Here is a 16558-nt window from a genome sequence, read left to right on the forward strand (position 1 = left end):
GAACGTTAGACAAACTTTATATATGGGCCATTTGTAAGACCCCACCATCAGTATGAATTTCTGTAGCATAAATTTAATCATTTACTGAAAATGACACATATTTTGCATTTTATATATTTTACTGTAACTGCACATTACTTGGAATGAGAAGAAAATCTTGGCTTTAAAATTTCTGTACAGTCAAATCTATTATTAGGAAAACACACAAAACATTATACAGATTAGAAGAAAGAATTTTTTTTATATTTGTTGTGAAACTACAAAACATACTATTGTGCTGGTGATATATTTACAATTCTGGTTGACAGACAGTGTCGATGATAAAATTCACAGCTTTCAGAAGTCTCACAAGAAAAAGAAAGACAGCACACCCAAATCACAAAAAGTGCAATAAATACAAGCTGTACTTCTCAAACCATTTCTGTGATCAGATCAGGTTTGTTTTCCATCATTAATACAAGATTTAAAAAAAAAATTAAATGCACTGGAGTTTTCTAAAAAAAAAAATCCTACTTTGAACAACAAACAAATGAATCATTCATGACTACCAGCATCATATACTGACAGCATATTTTGTATCCTTGTGATTATTTTTGAGCAAGTATTACATGATTTATGCATGATTGGACCAAGGGTCCAAATAAAAACCAAAAAAAAAGCCAAATATTATGTCCTTACGAACCTCAGAATTGATAGTTGAAGAGCACATAATCAATCAAGACAACTCTCTCCAAAACATACTGTGAATGGTAGATACTGTGCGACCAATGAAAACATAAGACATTGTCTATTGTTCGAGTACTCTCAAAATGAGAAACTGTAGCGTTTCCAGGTAAACAGTACAAATTTAAAGGGGACCTATTGTTTTTCACATTCAAATAACTGTAAATTCGTAAAAACTGTAAATCTGAAAAGCTCAGGTAAAAATAATAGTAAAAAAGTACCTTGATTAAAAATGCCAATGTGAGAAAAATGTGCATCACGCAGCATCTTAAACTAAGCTGGGATGTACTCTATGTTTGGCAGTGTACTGTCTTAACCGGGTCTAATCTGAGGAAATAATACATTAAAGAGGAGAAACAAAAGTCAAAGAAATGTTTGTACTCTCATAAACTAAAGTTAAACAACGGAGTACAATGGCTTTAAAGTGAAAGCTATATGATGCTTCTAGTTGAATTAAATATTTGGCTAAAAGCTTTGGGACAGCATTTCGGTTGGGTCTTAGATCATGTAGTTTATAAAATGTGATGCCATTAAAATAAATGTGCAACCTCCATCCCCTAAACCAATTTTAGGCAAAATCACAATGGAGGACAAATTAGGGTTTCATAACAAGGAGTGCTACTACAAGTTCAATTCACTTTCTGTATGCCACTAGGTGGAGTAAGAGACTAGGCCATATGCATATGTGCATTGCAGATGAAGGAGGTCTTCTGGACCATCCGTACCAGACTTCACACTAGTTTCAAACATTGTTGTGTCATTTTGGAGCATATCATCGCCCGCTTAGTACATACAGGTACATTTATGCAATACAGTGAGAGTAGAAATATTGCTACTAAAATTCCTATGGCGTATTAGTTGATCTGAGGTTGAACCAAGGACAGTACATTCAATATTTCCTTGAGGAAGAAAAAAAAAACATACTGAAGCACAGAAGGATCTCAATAAGAACATAAGTGTACATGGGAAGACATACCAGCAGGGGAACTGAGTGAATGCAAAACAAAGATGAATTACACCATAGCCTAACAAGGTGTAGTTTAGCAAGAGATTTCATGTAACGTTTAAACGTGAGCAAAATTCATTAAATTGGGCGGGTAATACCGTTCATAACTGGATAAATTAGACCGACATAATCAGTATCAAATAAAGGGGGCTTTTTTTTTTTTTTTTTTTTTTTAAAGTGCTACATTCAGACTAAAATCTTGGCCTGTGATGCAAAGCTATTGTTCAAAAGGGGTTTTAATGACATGGTAGTAACATTCATAGTCATCTATTTTTAAGATACTTACAAAAAATGTACTTTAACTGAACATTTTGCATGTAGATAAAGAGTTTAGTGAAAATCAATATTAGATTAGTATATTGGGAGCGCTCATTTACATAATGCAAATCACCAGTGACTCCCTCCGTATGAGGAGTCTGCAAACCGATCTCTGCAGTGGCGTGCGATTCATTATTAAGTGTTTACAGGGAGAGCTGGGAATTATAAACTGCATGCCTTACAGCTTTCGGTGCCTTAGATGTGTTGACGTTTTCTTGCCACAGCAATTATACGGTTCCAAATTTCAATACTGTTCTTCCTAAACGGTTCAATCTCACAAAAATTATCCAGGTCATATTTTTTTCTCCAAATTCAAAAGACTAATATATTTTTTAAAAATATTTTTTTATGGCCATTATGGATTTTGGATCTTGATTTGATTGGATTATTAGCATATAGTAGTCTCATTATTGTATAAAACAACAAAGAACAACTTTGCTACATTATAGCAGTACTTAATTTTCCATCATAAAAAAAATGGTAAAGAGAATGAACAAAAATATTCTCATTACAATAATGCAGTTTTTCCTTCACATTACAGTATTAAGAATTTAGAGAAAAATGTGCTTGTATTTCATTTAAATAATTACACTTCAATTCATTTTATAAATTTTTTGCAAATCTTATGCAAAATATAATTTCTTATTTTTCTCCTGTTTATGGAGTGAAATATGATAAGATTATTTGAGATTCAACACACCAAGACTTTTTTAGTACTGGTAGGTAGCAATTAAAATAAGCTTTAAGATACTGGCTCTGATGTAAATTAAATTATGCTACAGTATGTGTTCATCTTATTAATTTCATACAAAGCCAAGTTTGTAGTCTAGAGTAAACCTGTAGACAGTTGTGAGCGGTGTTTTTAGATTACAAGAGATCCAAACCACTTGAAATTAAATACTATTAGAACATGCCACTGTAGGAACTAGAATGGGAAGTTAATATAACCTAAAAAGACGCTTAACGTTTTCCAAAAATGCAACAAGAGCTAGTATACGGGATAGTACGATCTTAGCGTTCACAATGTGCTTTTTTGCTTAATTCTCTATATTGATGCCTTTTATCTATTAAAGTGCATGAACTATCTGATATTCTACCTGAGAGTTTGTGGAACTAAGTGCAGTTTCTACATCATATTTACGAACATTTGCACTAACATGTGTCTTGTTTGCATGTGCAATTAACAAAACGAACATGGAGAATTGTTAGCAATTAATTTAGTCTACTAATTGGTCTAATTAACTCATGCTTTAGATTCATGCTTGCTAACATCTGTAACCGTTTACACATTTGCAAAAAAATCTAAAATAACAACTGTTGAACATAAATGTGGACAAATGTGCTTGTTTTAGAGGGACGTGACTGTAATAGCAGGATTTATGCCCATTCATTTTGTCCTGAACCCTTGTGCTATGAACAGAAGTAGTACCCTAAGTATCTGTATTCACATCTTCAAGAGTTACAGTAAGCAGTTCTGCCCAATTAGCAGAGCAGCATGTTTCACACTCGTTTCAAAGACGAACTGGTGTTTTTAAATGACCAGTAAAATACCTAGTACAGATACGGACATACTCTTATTAGTAACAGAACATGGTGAAATTAAAAAATAAATCTATCTTAAAAAAAAAAAAAAAAAAAAAAAAAAAAACAAGGATCTATACAATTTCAGTTTTCAATTTCAGAGTTAAAACCCAGTGTTTTAAAAGTACATTTTTCCTGCCCAACATAATTTTTTTCTGTCACACCATTCTTCATAATACCGCCAGATGTCAGTTTTGTCTCCACGGAAATAGCATTTAAGATTGATATCTTCTATACGTCGTCAGCCGGTAGGTCGGGAATGTTTATCTTTGCCCTGGTGAAGAAGGCCATCTTCTCTCTATAAGAGATTACAGCAGACAATAAATATAGCTTAAAACTGAAAGATGTCAGATAAAAACACAATGGAAGGGTTATTACTTAATATTAGTTCTGTTCCAATTCGTAATGAGCTGCCTACCCATGAAAAATTTTGCCTTTCAGTGTCATTCGCTTCCAGTTACTTTGTAGCTGTAGCTGTACAAAGCTTATTTTGTTTTATACAGTAAACCACATTGTATACTATATTATTTTAATGTATTGTTTACAAAAACACTGATTTGTAGCATAAATAGTTAACAGCACTTCCTTCAGCATTATTTCTCTATAGCAGCTGTCTCAAGTCTTCACAGAAAATATTTTAATTGGAAAATGAGCAGGAAACATAAGGCAATCCTATTAAGTAAATCCTATTAAATAATAATAATAATAATAATAATAATAAAAAAAAAGAATCATCAATGTCTTTCAAAATGTATTATATTAGCCCAATATTTGCACCTAAAGATTTATTTTTATGCTAATGGGCCCTTTTAACATTTCTGGATTTCTTGAAAGCCAAAGTCATCATAGCTGGGGAAGTCTATGATGGTGAATGGAAATACAACAAATCTAATTTTTGCATTTCCATTCACAAAAGAAAAAAAAAAGTACAAAATTATCGCTGTGATTTTCCAAAAGATGGACAAAATACCAAGAGATTACAACAATCAATAGCAAAAAAGATTTACAATTACTTCCTTCATTAGAAAATCACATTGCAGCAGTATTAACCGATGTTCTATAATTTAATGCCAAGGTACTGCAACAGTACTATAGTATTATTAATGTACATTCATTTTTTTTTTAAATAACTGTGAAAGCATCAGCACAATCTGTAACACATTATTAGTAAAATCTCTCATTATTAGTAAAAAAACTCAATAATTGATTCTGGACTTGGTGAAGAGGGTTACTTGAGAATCACGTGCAGCTGCTACCTATGTAGAATATTCCAAATCAGTCATTCATGAGCTTCCATTTAAGTTTAAGGTAGACTTAAAAAGGTAGCTCCCTATGTAGCGATAAGACAGTACTGCAGCTTACGTTTTTGAAAAGGATGTTCTATTTCTTCCTCCAATAACCTATGCTTCAAGAGTTGGATCGCTCAAAAACGAAAAATAGGCCGTTATGCTTACTTTTGAAGCATCCTATGTGTATGTGACTTTCTTCTTTCAGACAAATCCAATGTGAGTTATATTACAAATTATCCTGGTACTTCTAAGCTCTATCATCGCAGTAGGCAGGTGGTTTCCCTTTAAAAGTCTAGTGACCAGTTTTTTTTTTTGTTCTCTCTCCGCTTTCGTCCCCAATTAAGCAACTCAATACATCTTATGTCATCCACAGCGTGCCACAGTCAGTGTAAGTGAGAAAAAAAGTGTTTATTTTGTTTGAAATATAGATATTTATCTTATAAAAATGTGACATTTTATTACAGATGTGCACACTTCACATCTACTCAACTGTAAACGGCAAACACCTGGAAAGGCTCAGAGGGGTCTGGACAGTTTTTAATATACCTCCAATAGGATTCGACTGAAAGAATAAAGTCATATACACATAGGATGCTTTGAAGGTAAGTGAAAAACAGGAGAATTTTCTTTTAACCCTTTAAGACTTTGTTTAGGATAAGTTCAAAAGCAATGGTTTGGATGGGTAGCAAAAGATGCCCACCTAAAGGACTGGACCCCAGGAACCTCCTTGAGGCTCTGCCCACGAATCTTGTGCACATCCTTGGCTGCCGCTCGCATCATCTTCTCTACCCTCTGCTCCTGTAGCTGCTCTTCATGGGTCTAAAGAAAGAGTGGAAACACAAAATCAGATGCTGGAATGTTGTGTAAGAGGGGCATTGTTAAATAACAGGCCATTTGTGGATTTGTTAGTTCTGGAACTCTAGTGGGACTCACCTGTTTCTCTGTATGTTTAAGCAGCAGACGAAAGCGCTCATCTTCCTGCACCCATGTGGGAAGGACATGTTGGCCCTGTTGCCGAGCTGTCTCCAACTGCTCCTTTAGTTCCCGCAGCACACGCAGCTCCTCATTCAGTCGGCTGTGTCGTGTGCGAGTGACCTGCAAATCCAGCTCCAGATCCAGAGAGGTGCGCAGGAGCCCGTCCAGACCTTTGACCTGAATCTGTGGCTGTATGGGGGGAGGAAAGTCTATCAATGATTCTTCTGAATCATGTTTGTGTCTTGTGCTATTTATTGCTTTGCATTGTAGATGGAGAGTCAAATGTCTGTAACCAATGATGAAAACAATTCTTTAAAATCTTAAAATCTGTTAATTTCCATGTTAGGTTAGGTTTTGAAATTGGACATACCCAGAGATTTAATTACCACGATAGTGGTATTGTTATGTTGGCACATATAAATTAAAAGTATTTAGCATTTAGTAAAAAAAAACTGCTTGGCAACAATAGTCATTTGGTTACCACCATTTGGTTTACCTTAACTTTGTAGATTGGGACATGCGATTTTCATTTTAAAATAACTTAGGATACTTTAAAGCTTGTACTATAAATCATTGATGCTCTCTGTAAAAGCTTCATTAAGCAAATCAATGCAAACTTTCAACATCTTAGTGTCTTTAATAGACTCAAAGTAATGTGTCTCCTAAGGTACAGTGAGAGCAAACCTGACCTTTATAGACTATTTAAGGACCTATAAAAGTGCTCAGCAAACCCATTTCCTCACCCCGAGACTGTGCTTCATTAACACTGACCTCAGGTCAGTACAGAAATGTAGGTATTAAATATTAAACTTTTACTAAAAAGCTTTAACTCCCCCTTTCTAAGGAAAACATTTGGCTTTAGGGTTAGTCAAATGCATTCAGTTCCCTGAGAAAAGTTTTTCATATATGAGGCCTCAAACATTCATTTCATGAAGGATGGTTGAAGAGTGTGATTGTGTTTATCGATTTTCTTTCGAATGAATTCTCACAAAATTAGCAGGAGCCATTAAAGCATTATTGAATTATTAAATTTAAATTATTACATTTTACAAGGTTCCAATTTTAAACAGTACAATTTGTTTCCAAAATGAACAGATGCCAATGTCAATATTTTTATGTTACCTTCTTCATGCGAACACTGCGTCTCTCTGAAGCATTCCGGACAAAGGGAGATTTCTTAGACAAAGTGGAGCTGTCACTGTCGCTACGGTTGATCTGGTTATATAATGATTGTTAGTATTATGAAAATGCCTAATACCATTATCAGAATATATATATTTATTTATTTATTTGTAAGTTTGTATTTCTGTTCTTACCCTGCAGATATACTGGCTCTGAGGTCCAGGGGAAAATGTCTTGGAGCGGATGATGGTGTTTCCTCGCATAAAAGGGTTTTGCTGGACATCATGTCGCCGCTCCTTGGGCCGAACAACCGAAGCAGAATGTGGGAGTCCATCCACATTTGTCTGTTTATTCACCTGATAAGGCAAAGGGAGAATGTCAACAAGTTCCATTATAAAAGGTACACAAAACGAAATGAATCATCAGTATCACCTTCTCCATTATGACTGCTGTTGGTCCAGGTTTAACTGGCTCTTCCTCCTGTTCCCACTGGCAGTCATCAGGGTAGAACTCCTCATCCTCCTCGCCATCACTACCTTCTTCATCCACAAACACGTCACCCTCCAAAGCCTCTGCAGGGCTGTTACAGCACACATACCATTTGACACCAGAGAAATTATTGCTCCAAATTTTTACATTTCCCAAGCATGTTTTTTAGTCAGTTTTAGCAGTACATAAATGTATTTAAATTATATTTAATTTACATCATATGAAAACTACTACATTAAGTTGTGCTTTCACTTAGTTTCAGAGTTACTTTTTGTTTTAATTTTAGTAGCCAAAAATAGTTTATTATTGTTTATTATAAATTTAATCCATTTAGTAAAGATTAAGACCAAATTCCTATGAAACCTAAAACTTGTTTTGTCCAAATAATTAATTTAACTTTGAATAAATTAATTTTTATAAAGAAAAAACGTAAGGGGCAAGGATAATGTAGCAATGTGTAAGCAGCGCTTTCAAGCTAAGCTGAACAGTTGAACAAACTTGAATCCACATTGAAAAATTTTGTAAATATTGATTCCTATGAAGATGACAGCATAAATATATTAAAAATAAGTATTGAACACTTTCAATACTCATCAATACTCAAGTCACAGTGCTCCAAAATAAAACGAAAGTTATTCCTGTGACATGGTTCAGTCAAACCGTAATGTTCCTAAAAGAGCAACAATTTTACTTATGTAGTTTGCAACCTTTAAGAAGCAAGTGTGAGTAAGGGTGGAAATGCTCTTGAAAAATGCAGCCATGCAACATTCCTGTTTTTGTTTTTAAGTTCTATGAAAGGTGGTTGTGGTTGAATCATCGTCTGAAACAATCAGGTATTATAGTGCAGTTTTGGTTACAATCATGAGACTGCCCTGTGGCCAATCAACATGCGGCACGATGAGCTAATTTACTAAGAAGCAACTAGAGTCCAGAAAATGGCATGAGAGAAGAATCGCACTCAGTGTTGCTCCTGCACTGCACTTGGATTAGATGTTCATCCTGTTTACGTTACTAATGTCATTTTGGCAGAGAAGATCAAACATCAGGAAAAGTGAGTCATGGTGTGCCATCACGCTGTGCTAAATTCCCACGAGGCAGCAGAAAGGAGGTCAGCAAAAATTCAATAGCAAAAAAAGGAAAAATAAACAGATGGAATATGAGATCGAAAGAGCTTATTAATTGTTCGTGTGGATGCTGTGTAGGATATGGGATGTGATATGAAACCCAGAGTTACACTGACATACTGTTAAGTTGGCAGCTGTGCTAAACAGGATTAAAGCTTATTATACAAGTTGTGGCAGGTAACATACCAGTCCTCAAGAGGAGCGTTCTCCAGGCATGCAACAGTGCCCTCTGAGGTGCTGGGAACCTAAAAATAAATAAAGAGATTAAGATCACATATTTGAAACAAAACATAAAATATTAGATTATGTTTTTTGGAATTTACCAGACATTATCTAGACCTTTTTGTATAATTGTACATTTTTTTTTGGAAAAACTGCATCTGACAAACAATGCGTAAATGAGGCACTTTTAAGGTACTTTAATAAGGTACAAAATTATTAAAATTAAATATATATATATTGAAATGGTAAGTTTGGTAAGTCCCAGCTTGTAGAACCTTCTCCATTGCATAAAACAATTAAAATCAAACAAAATATTCATTTTGAGAAAGTAACAAATAAATAGTACGAGCCCCAGGCCACACTTTGTACCTTATTCGTGTATAGTGACAGTAAAATGCAAATGCATTTCCTTAATCTATCTTAACAGAACAGGCTGTTTGTAAATTTGAAACAGCTGATAAAAAGTGAAGCAACTAATTCTATGTAATTTGATAATCAACAGTATTAGAGACCAGAAAGGACCATTTGGGCAAGAAAGAATCCATTTCTTCATCTGAATGATGAAAGAAATGAATATAATATTAATGAAGGCTCCTTGTTCCTCAATAAGCTTAGCAGTTTGGCAAGACCAATTCCAAGAAATATTAGAAAGGCATTTGTCTGTGATGAGGTGAAATGAGTTCAGGATTGTGTGTGTGTGTGCATATTTGTGACATATGAAGACACATTTGTATAATGACATGGGTATGACAAAGGTATTACAAGAAGATGACTTATAAGGACGATACCTCATGTCCTCATTTTTCAAAATGCTTATAAATCATACAGAGTAATTTTTTTTACAAATTAAAAATGCACAATGTTTCCAGTAAAAGGTAGGGCTAGGTGTAGGGTTGGTGTAGGGCAATAGCACATATAGTTTGTGCAATATAAAAACCATTACAACTGTGGAATGTCCCCACAATTCACAAAAAAAGTATGTGTGCGTGTGTTTGTTTTATTGAACAGAGACCTCTCTTTCCTTGTGCTTTCCATCCATTTCTGGCATGTATGTGCAGTTGAGGAGGTTGTACCACTTGGTGCACCACTCCTCTGAATACTCTTCATCAGCCAAACTGATCTGAGCACCAGCCTTCCAAGACAAAAAAGACAAGAACTGAATAACCCAAGCCTTCATTCAAATATCATTATTTGAATGTATTTAAGTGCATTTAGGCCTCTTCAATCTGGTTGTTATCTCAAATCAGACACTCACTAAACAGTCCTCTCGACCAGCTTTGCTGGTGCTACAGACATCAATGCGTAGAGTCTTCTGTCTGAGAGCAGAGGAGGACATCTGCAGGCTAAACGCTTCCTTAAACTCCAAAGGTTCCTGCGGCAGAGCCCCGTGGGTGCGGAACAGGCAGCGAATGGGCTCTGAGCACGGCAGTACTACCACACGGATATATCTGCAATAGATCAAATCCAAACAACTGCAATCAGAAATTACTTTTATATGAAAGGTTGGCACTCGACAAGTCTTAGATGAGGCCAGTCACAGACCAGTGGTTCTCAACTAGCACCAAAAATGGGTGCAGAAAAAAGATTCAATAAAAAATTGAATTTCAAAAGAATTTAAGACATTATATTTGTTAAAGGAAGGTCAAAGAGTTCTTCAAGAATTCATCAAAAATATCTTAAGTGGTGTTCCAAAGATGAACGAAAGTCTTATGAGTTTAGAACGACATTTTTGGGTAAACTTTCCCTTGAAAGGATTACTCCACCCCAAAATGAAAATATTGTCATTAAATCATGCATCACCACGTCATTCTAAAGCCATAAAAGCTTTGTTTGTCCTTGGAAAACAATTTAGGATATTTTGAATGAAAACCGGGAGGCTGTTAATTGTCCCATTGACTTCCAAATATTGAACATTGTCAAGGCCCAGAAAAGTATGAAACACTTCGCCAGAAAAGTCCATCTGCCATCAGTGGTTCAATCGGAATTTTATGAAGTGACAAGAACACTTAAAAATAACTTTATTCAACAATTTGTCTCTTTGCATCACCATAGTGCCATTTTGGAGGGTATCCATTGGACACAAACTGGACATGTCGTTCTGTTAAGTGTTTATTACATGGTAGTCAATGGGACACTCAATAGGCTTCCGGTTTTAATATAAAATAACTTACATTGTGTTTGAAAGGATTAACTAAGCCTTTACGGGTTTGGAACGACATGGAGGTAAGTGACTAATAACAACATTTTTATTTTAGGGTGTAACTCTTTTACTTCCAGTCATATTTAACAATTTCATTTGAAGAATCGTTTGAAAAATAATTGCAAAGCATCTGTGAATCGATTCCTCCATTTTATATTACCATCTGACAAATATTGAATGGGTTAAATCCATTTGTAAAACCCAGCCCATTTCCCTAGCAGATATCCTTCATCAAAATTACATTCTGCTGATTAAAATTAATGTCTCCATCAACTTTAAATGAATCTGGGTGAGAGAGCGCAATCCTCACATGTTTTGATTGGCTGGCAGGGAGAGTGCACTGTAGTTGGAGAGCTGCATTACGAACACTGTGAACCTCTTGTCTTTCGCTTCATACTTCAGGCCAAGTTTGATCTGAGCACTGCTTGCTGAGCTCCCATCATCATAACCTAGCGGTTGCTCAACAGGAAGCCCCGACCTGTGGGAATGAACAGCACAATTTTACTAACCGAATCAGGGTTTGTGATAAAATGTAACGTATAAGAATATTCTAGAGGCCTACCTTTTCTCAGAGGGCTCATATACCCCGCTATCGCCTGCTACTGATTCGTCAGACACTGCTGACGTTACACCTGCTTTCTTTGCTCCCGGCCCAGACATCCTTGTTTGAGAAACAGCATCTGCAGGTACAGAAAAGGGGTGAGTAGAAATGTGACACCACATCACTCTGGATGGGTGTTAGATTCCTGATCTTGAGCGAGTTCACCTGCTGGGCTAGATGGGAGTGAGCTGTAAATCTACACTATCATACTAGACATTTGGAGGGATTCTCTTGTTTCAGATGGAATTCTGTATTTTGGATGACAAATAAAGGTATTATGAAAAGGAAAACTTTTCGTTCATTTTGGTTTCATGTAAAAAAGTAAATCTAGTGCTTTATCTATCAACTTAGCTAATGATTATTTTTAGGATTTTTATGTAGATTACTTTCTGAACAGTTGATCATGATTAATCACATCCATAATAAACGTTTTTGTTCACATAATGTATGTGTGTGTGCTGTGTGTATTTATTATGTATTTATAGGGTTGGGCGATAATTCGATAACAATAATTACTGAAATATAATTTTCCTTGATAAAACGATATAAACAGTTTGATGAATGTTCGATTTTAATGTTCATGCACCACAAACGGAATGAAACAGCGCAACTCATTTAAATTGTGAACAATAAACAGCACTGTGAGATAAAGTTTTAAGCTCTAATAGACCAATGAACACAAATGACTCACTAATCACCATCATTTGGATTTACTATAGTAACACTCACTACACCATGGTATTGTGGCAGAAATATGGGATATTTGCATTGCATTTTATTTCAGGAATAATAAGCTATAGAATAATACAAATAGCCTACCTTTAAAATGAGATATTTATCATTTTTATCATGGTATTGAGGTGCTATATGCGAGGTTGTAAGTGTTTATCATGATTTAAAATGTACACTACTATGGGAAACCAAATAAATAATCAAATGTGCAAATGTGCATTTCTAAGAGACAAAAAAGTATTATTATTATTATTATTATTATTATTAAACAACACAAACCGGTTTCTAAATTTTAAACAATATCACTCATTAGAACATTCAGAAACTAAGAAATACATTTTTCTATTTAGATATTTATTTTGTTCTTCTACAACTTGCAATTTTTGGGCAAACACCTAGCTTTAAACTAAAAACTATAAATATACACACCACACAAACATATATTCTGTAAACAAAAAGGTTTTGACAGCACTAGTTAACTTGCCTATAAACAATTACCTTTAGCCATGGCAAGAAGTAAAAGGCATCTATCAGAAATGTCCATGTACCTTTCAAAGACTCTACTGCACCCTGTTGGTGGTCCTCTTCTAACCGTAGTTCCATCAGTCTGGTTTGCAGATCTAAATCCAACTGTGAGGCCGGACCAGAGAAGGCCTCTCCCGACAAGAAGGAAGCATCGGTAACAAGGGGTGAGCAAGGAGGAGAGAGGGAAGACAGCGAGGAACGTGGGGACAGGGAGCTCATGGAGTGAGGTGTCTCTGACAGCCGCAGTACTTGGGTTCTCTGGCCCACACCTGGCCCACTGCCAACTTGCCTGGAGGAGGACGAGACCTCGTTTTCATGGATGGTGGTGATGGAGCTAGAAGGCCTGTAGCCAGAGGTGCTTCCCTCCTGCAAAATAGAGTCTAGTTTGTTCTGGAAGTCAGGGTCGCCCAGTTCGGGCTGCTCCAGGTAGATGTCTGTGAAGCTGAGAGAGGAAGTGGAGCCCAAACTGGAGGTGGCCAGGGATCCTCGGCTGGAAGTCAACGATCCACGGCTGCTGCCTGAGGAACATGACAGCGTGCTGGCTGACAGACTGGAATTTTGACGTCGATGGAAAGAGACAGCAGGAGGGACAGAAGGAAAGCAAGGAAGTTATTCAGAAAGCAGCTCCAGTTCATGCTTCTTTCTTCCTCCATATCATCTCATTCTACCCTATTTGATGTCTTAACATCAAATGCATTCTGCTTTAAAGCAAACATGCTAATTAAGGCATGGCTGGCTCATTAGACACACAAGGGACTGTTCCTCCATGCAACATGCCTTTGATGTGCCTTAACTAGATGCTGAAGATGAATTAGGCATTAGTTAAAATAAAAAGTAAATGCAAAGCTATTGTTACCAAGAGCATTCGGTTGCATTGTTTTATAACTTCAGAAGTCTAATTCTTTGGATAAGTTTGAGCATTCTCATTGCAGCATGATTACATCATACACAGTGATGAAAATGACATGCAGCTTCCCCTTCCTGCTGATATTCAAAACTGCCCAAATTTACAAGTTGCATTTATAAGCCTGAAAGGTTTGGTTGCATGAAAATTCAATGGATGGACATTTTTTTTGATAAATGAGAATATTACAAATATCTGTATCTTGAATAATAAATCTCTTTGTTCCAAAGATGAACAACAATTCTATGGATTTAAGAGTGACACTTACAGGCTATTTATAACCAAAGGAAAGTGAGAAAAGGTTAAAAAAGTTAATCTTCAAAAAAAAAAAATTAAATGTTACAAATGTTACGACTAAAAAGTACAGAATTTGAATAGTCATTGTGAATAACATTTTCATAACAGCTGTTAATATGAATTTATTATTTAACAGTTCATTGTATAGAATAATTGACATTGGCACATCCAGATTAGCTAACAGACACTATAATTATAAACATAGCCAATTTCATGAGGTTGAAAATTACCTTTTCAGCTGGGTATGCAGGGAAGATGCCAACCTCACCGTCTCTTCTAGCTCCTTCACTAGTTTGTTTCTTCTATAGTGCAGCTTTAACCTGAGCAAAGCAACAAATAGTACTTTGTGAAAATTGCTCAATATTGGGATTAGGAATTGGAACAGACCAAGTGTGTTTTTAACAAGAGAAGTGAGCACATACTTTTCAAGCAGTTAAGAGTTTTCACATGGACATCGATTTAAAAAACTATGATATGACAACAATCAAGAGACTAAGTGATGTTGTCTTTTGCCCATCGACACATTTTTAAAAATACATAATAAGTATTAAGTGACTGAATATTTTTATACAAATGTCTCCCCGTGGGTCTAATAAAATGATGTTGGTTTGTTATTAAATGGCAGCGCTGAAGAAGGCACCCATTGTGTTCAACCTAGATCCAGCGTTTGTGCCACTCAGGTTACAGGAAGAGTGCTGAACGCCAAGCTAAACGAGGATACAGTATCTAGAGTAGAGAACAAGGACCCTGTTCAAATAACAGAGAACAAGTGAAGAAAAGACCAACAGAAAGAGAGAATGAAAGACAGTAAGTCAGGCAAAAAAAAGGCCTAATTGGTTCTCTCACCTAGGCAACCTGATTTCAAAACACAGGTGCCTCTTCTAAAAGTGCAAGACTCACTACAAACCACACGCAGGAAATCAGTAGACGATTATGAATCATTTGCATACATGACGTTCAACTTCTGCCATTGTAGCTGTAGATTTACAAAACCAAATTGTGCAGTTATAATAGATGAGGCCTGCAGTAAAGTATATGAGGATATGAGGTACAAAGTGACTGCTGTGCTGCTCGTTTTGCATAATGCAAAATATCTTTGTGGGTGTGGTCTCCGCACACTAAGCTTTTAGTGAACATTTTTTAAGTTCTGAAAGAGGCTTTCAAAGTTGGGTTGGGTTTGTTGAGAGCACAGCTGTAATGTCGCAGATGAGAGTCATGTTGTATTTCCACAATAATTACACATTTAATGTCCACATTAGAATGGATTTATCTAAGCTTTAGATAAAATGTTCTAACATGCTATCAAGGAAAGGGAAAATGTTTAGGTCATACCTTTATATCTTTATATTTATATTCATCTATCTTACCTCTCAGTCAGCGCTTTGCTCTGGTTGTCTCGTGCAGCTTGCAAGTCCTTCTCGAGACGCTTCTTTTCAGATTCTATCTTCTCTGCCTCGCTGGGTGCCCGCTTGCATGGCATTACGTACTGCAGTTCCTTTAGCAACTCTTCTTTCTCGTTGATGAGGATCAGGCGATCTCTCTCCGGGTCCAGAAGGCCTGGCCATGCCTCACTATCCAGCTTGGCAATCTGGACTTCAATATTTGCAATCCTGATGGCAGCAAAATGAATAAGGCAATGTCAAGAAGGTTTAGCATTAAATTACTGTAATAGACAAACATAGCAACTGGTTTATGTGTATGTGTATGTGTATGTGTATATATATATATATATATATATATGTATGTGTGTGTGTGTGTGTGTGTACATAAACGGGTCAAAAATATAACCATGCACAAGTCTTGTGTCTCAGTGAAACTGGAATATTTCATTTATACAGTAAAACAGTACTGTATTAACATTTTTTAAATGTTCTGAATTCTGCTCAGCATTATTACCAATGATGAAACCAGTTTTTTCTGCTTTGTATTTTTGTAGAAACCATCATACATGTTTTTAATTATACTTTGATGAATATAAAGTTTAAAACAGCATTTTGTGACAACATTATACATTCTTAAGTACGAATTATTGTTTGCTTACAATAATACAAATTAAAAGTTGACAAAACTTTTGAATCAAAGCAAAATCATAATGTCCACAAAAATATAAAGCAGCAAAACGTTCAATATTGATAATAATGGAAAATGTTTCCTGACCACCAAATCAGCATATTAGAATGATTTCTGAAGAATCAAGTAACACAGAAGGCATAGGTAAAAAAATCTGCTTTGCCATCACAGGAATAAGCTATATTTTAGAATATATTAAAATATAAAACATTCATTGTAAGTTGTTTGTACAAGTAACTTTTCACTTTTTCAACATTTTCAATATTTTTAATCAAACCCAAAGCCTTGGTGAGCATGAGACTTCTTCCTTAGAATTTGGAACTTTGCCATCTTGCTTACTTGATGAGTGACTCAAAGATTAATTAAAAATATAATTAACA

General features: G+C 35.6%; 1 protein-coding gene across 1 annotated transcript in view; it reads right to left on the minus strand.

Moving 5' to 3' along the window:
* Positions 1 to 217: 217 nt before the first annotated feature.
* The window catches only part of wwc1 (WW and C2 domain containing 1), a 36223-nt gene continuing 19882 nt past the window's right edge, over positions 218 to 16558 (minus strand). Inside the window, exons 9-22 of the mRNA XM_043221415.1 lie at positions 15476 to 15718; positions 14339 to 14428; positions 12931 to 13457; positions 11612 to 11729; positions 11360 to 11527; positions 10105 to 10297; positions 9862 to 9981; positions 8814 to 8872; positions 7447 to 7594; positions 7209 to 7370; positions 7015 to 7107; positions 5851 to 6081; positions 5618 to 5736; positions 218 to 3926 (exon numbers count right to left, since the gene is read on the minus strand). Coding sequence (XP_043077350.1) covers positions 3860 to 3926; positions 5618 to 5736; positions 5851 to 6081; positions 7015 to 7107; positions 7209 to 7370; positions 7447 to 7594; positions 8814 to 8872; positions 9862 to 9981; positions 10105 to 10297; positions 11360 to 11527; positions 11612 to 11729; positions 12931 to 13457; positions 14339 to 14428; positions 15476 to 15718 — 2338 coding nt within the window. The 3' untranslated portion in view covers positions 218 to 3859. The remainder of the gene's footprint in view (positions 3927 to 5617; positions 5737 to 5850; positions 6082 to 7014; positions 7108 to 7208; positions 7371 to 7446; positions 7595 to 8813; positions 8873 to 9861; positions 9982 to 10104; positions 10298 to 11359; positions 11528 to 11611; positions 11730 to 12930; positions 13458 to 14338; positions 14429 to 15475; positions 15719 to 16558) is intronic.

This window comes from Puntigrus tetrazona, chromosome 21 (assembly GCF_018831695.1).
Source record: "Puntigrus tetrazona isolate hp1 chromosome 21, ASM1883169v1, whole genome shotgun sequence".
In the NCBI taxonomy this organism is placed as follows: Eukaryota; Metazoa; Chordata; class Actinopteri; order Cypriniformes; family Cyprinidae; genus Puntigrus; species Puntigrus tetrazona.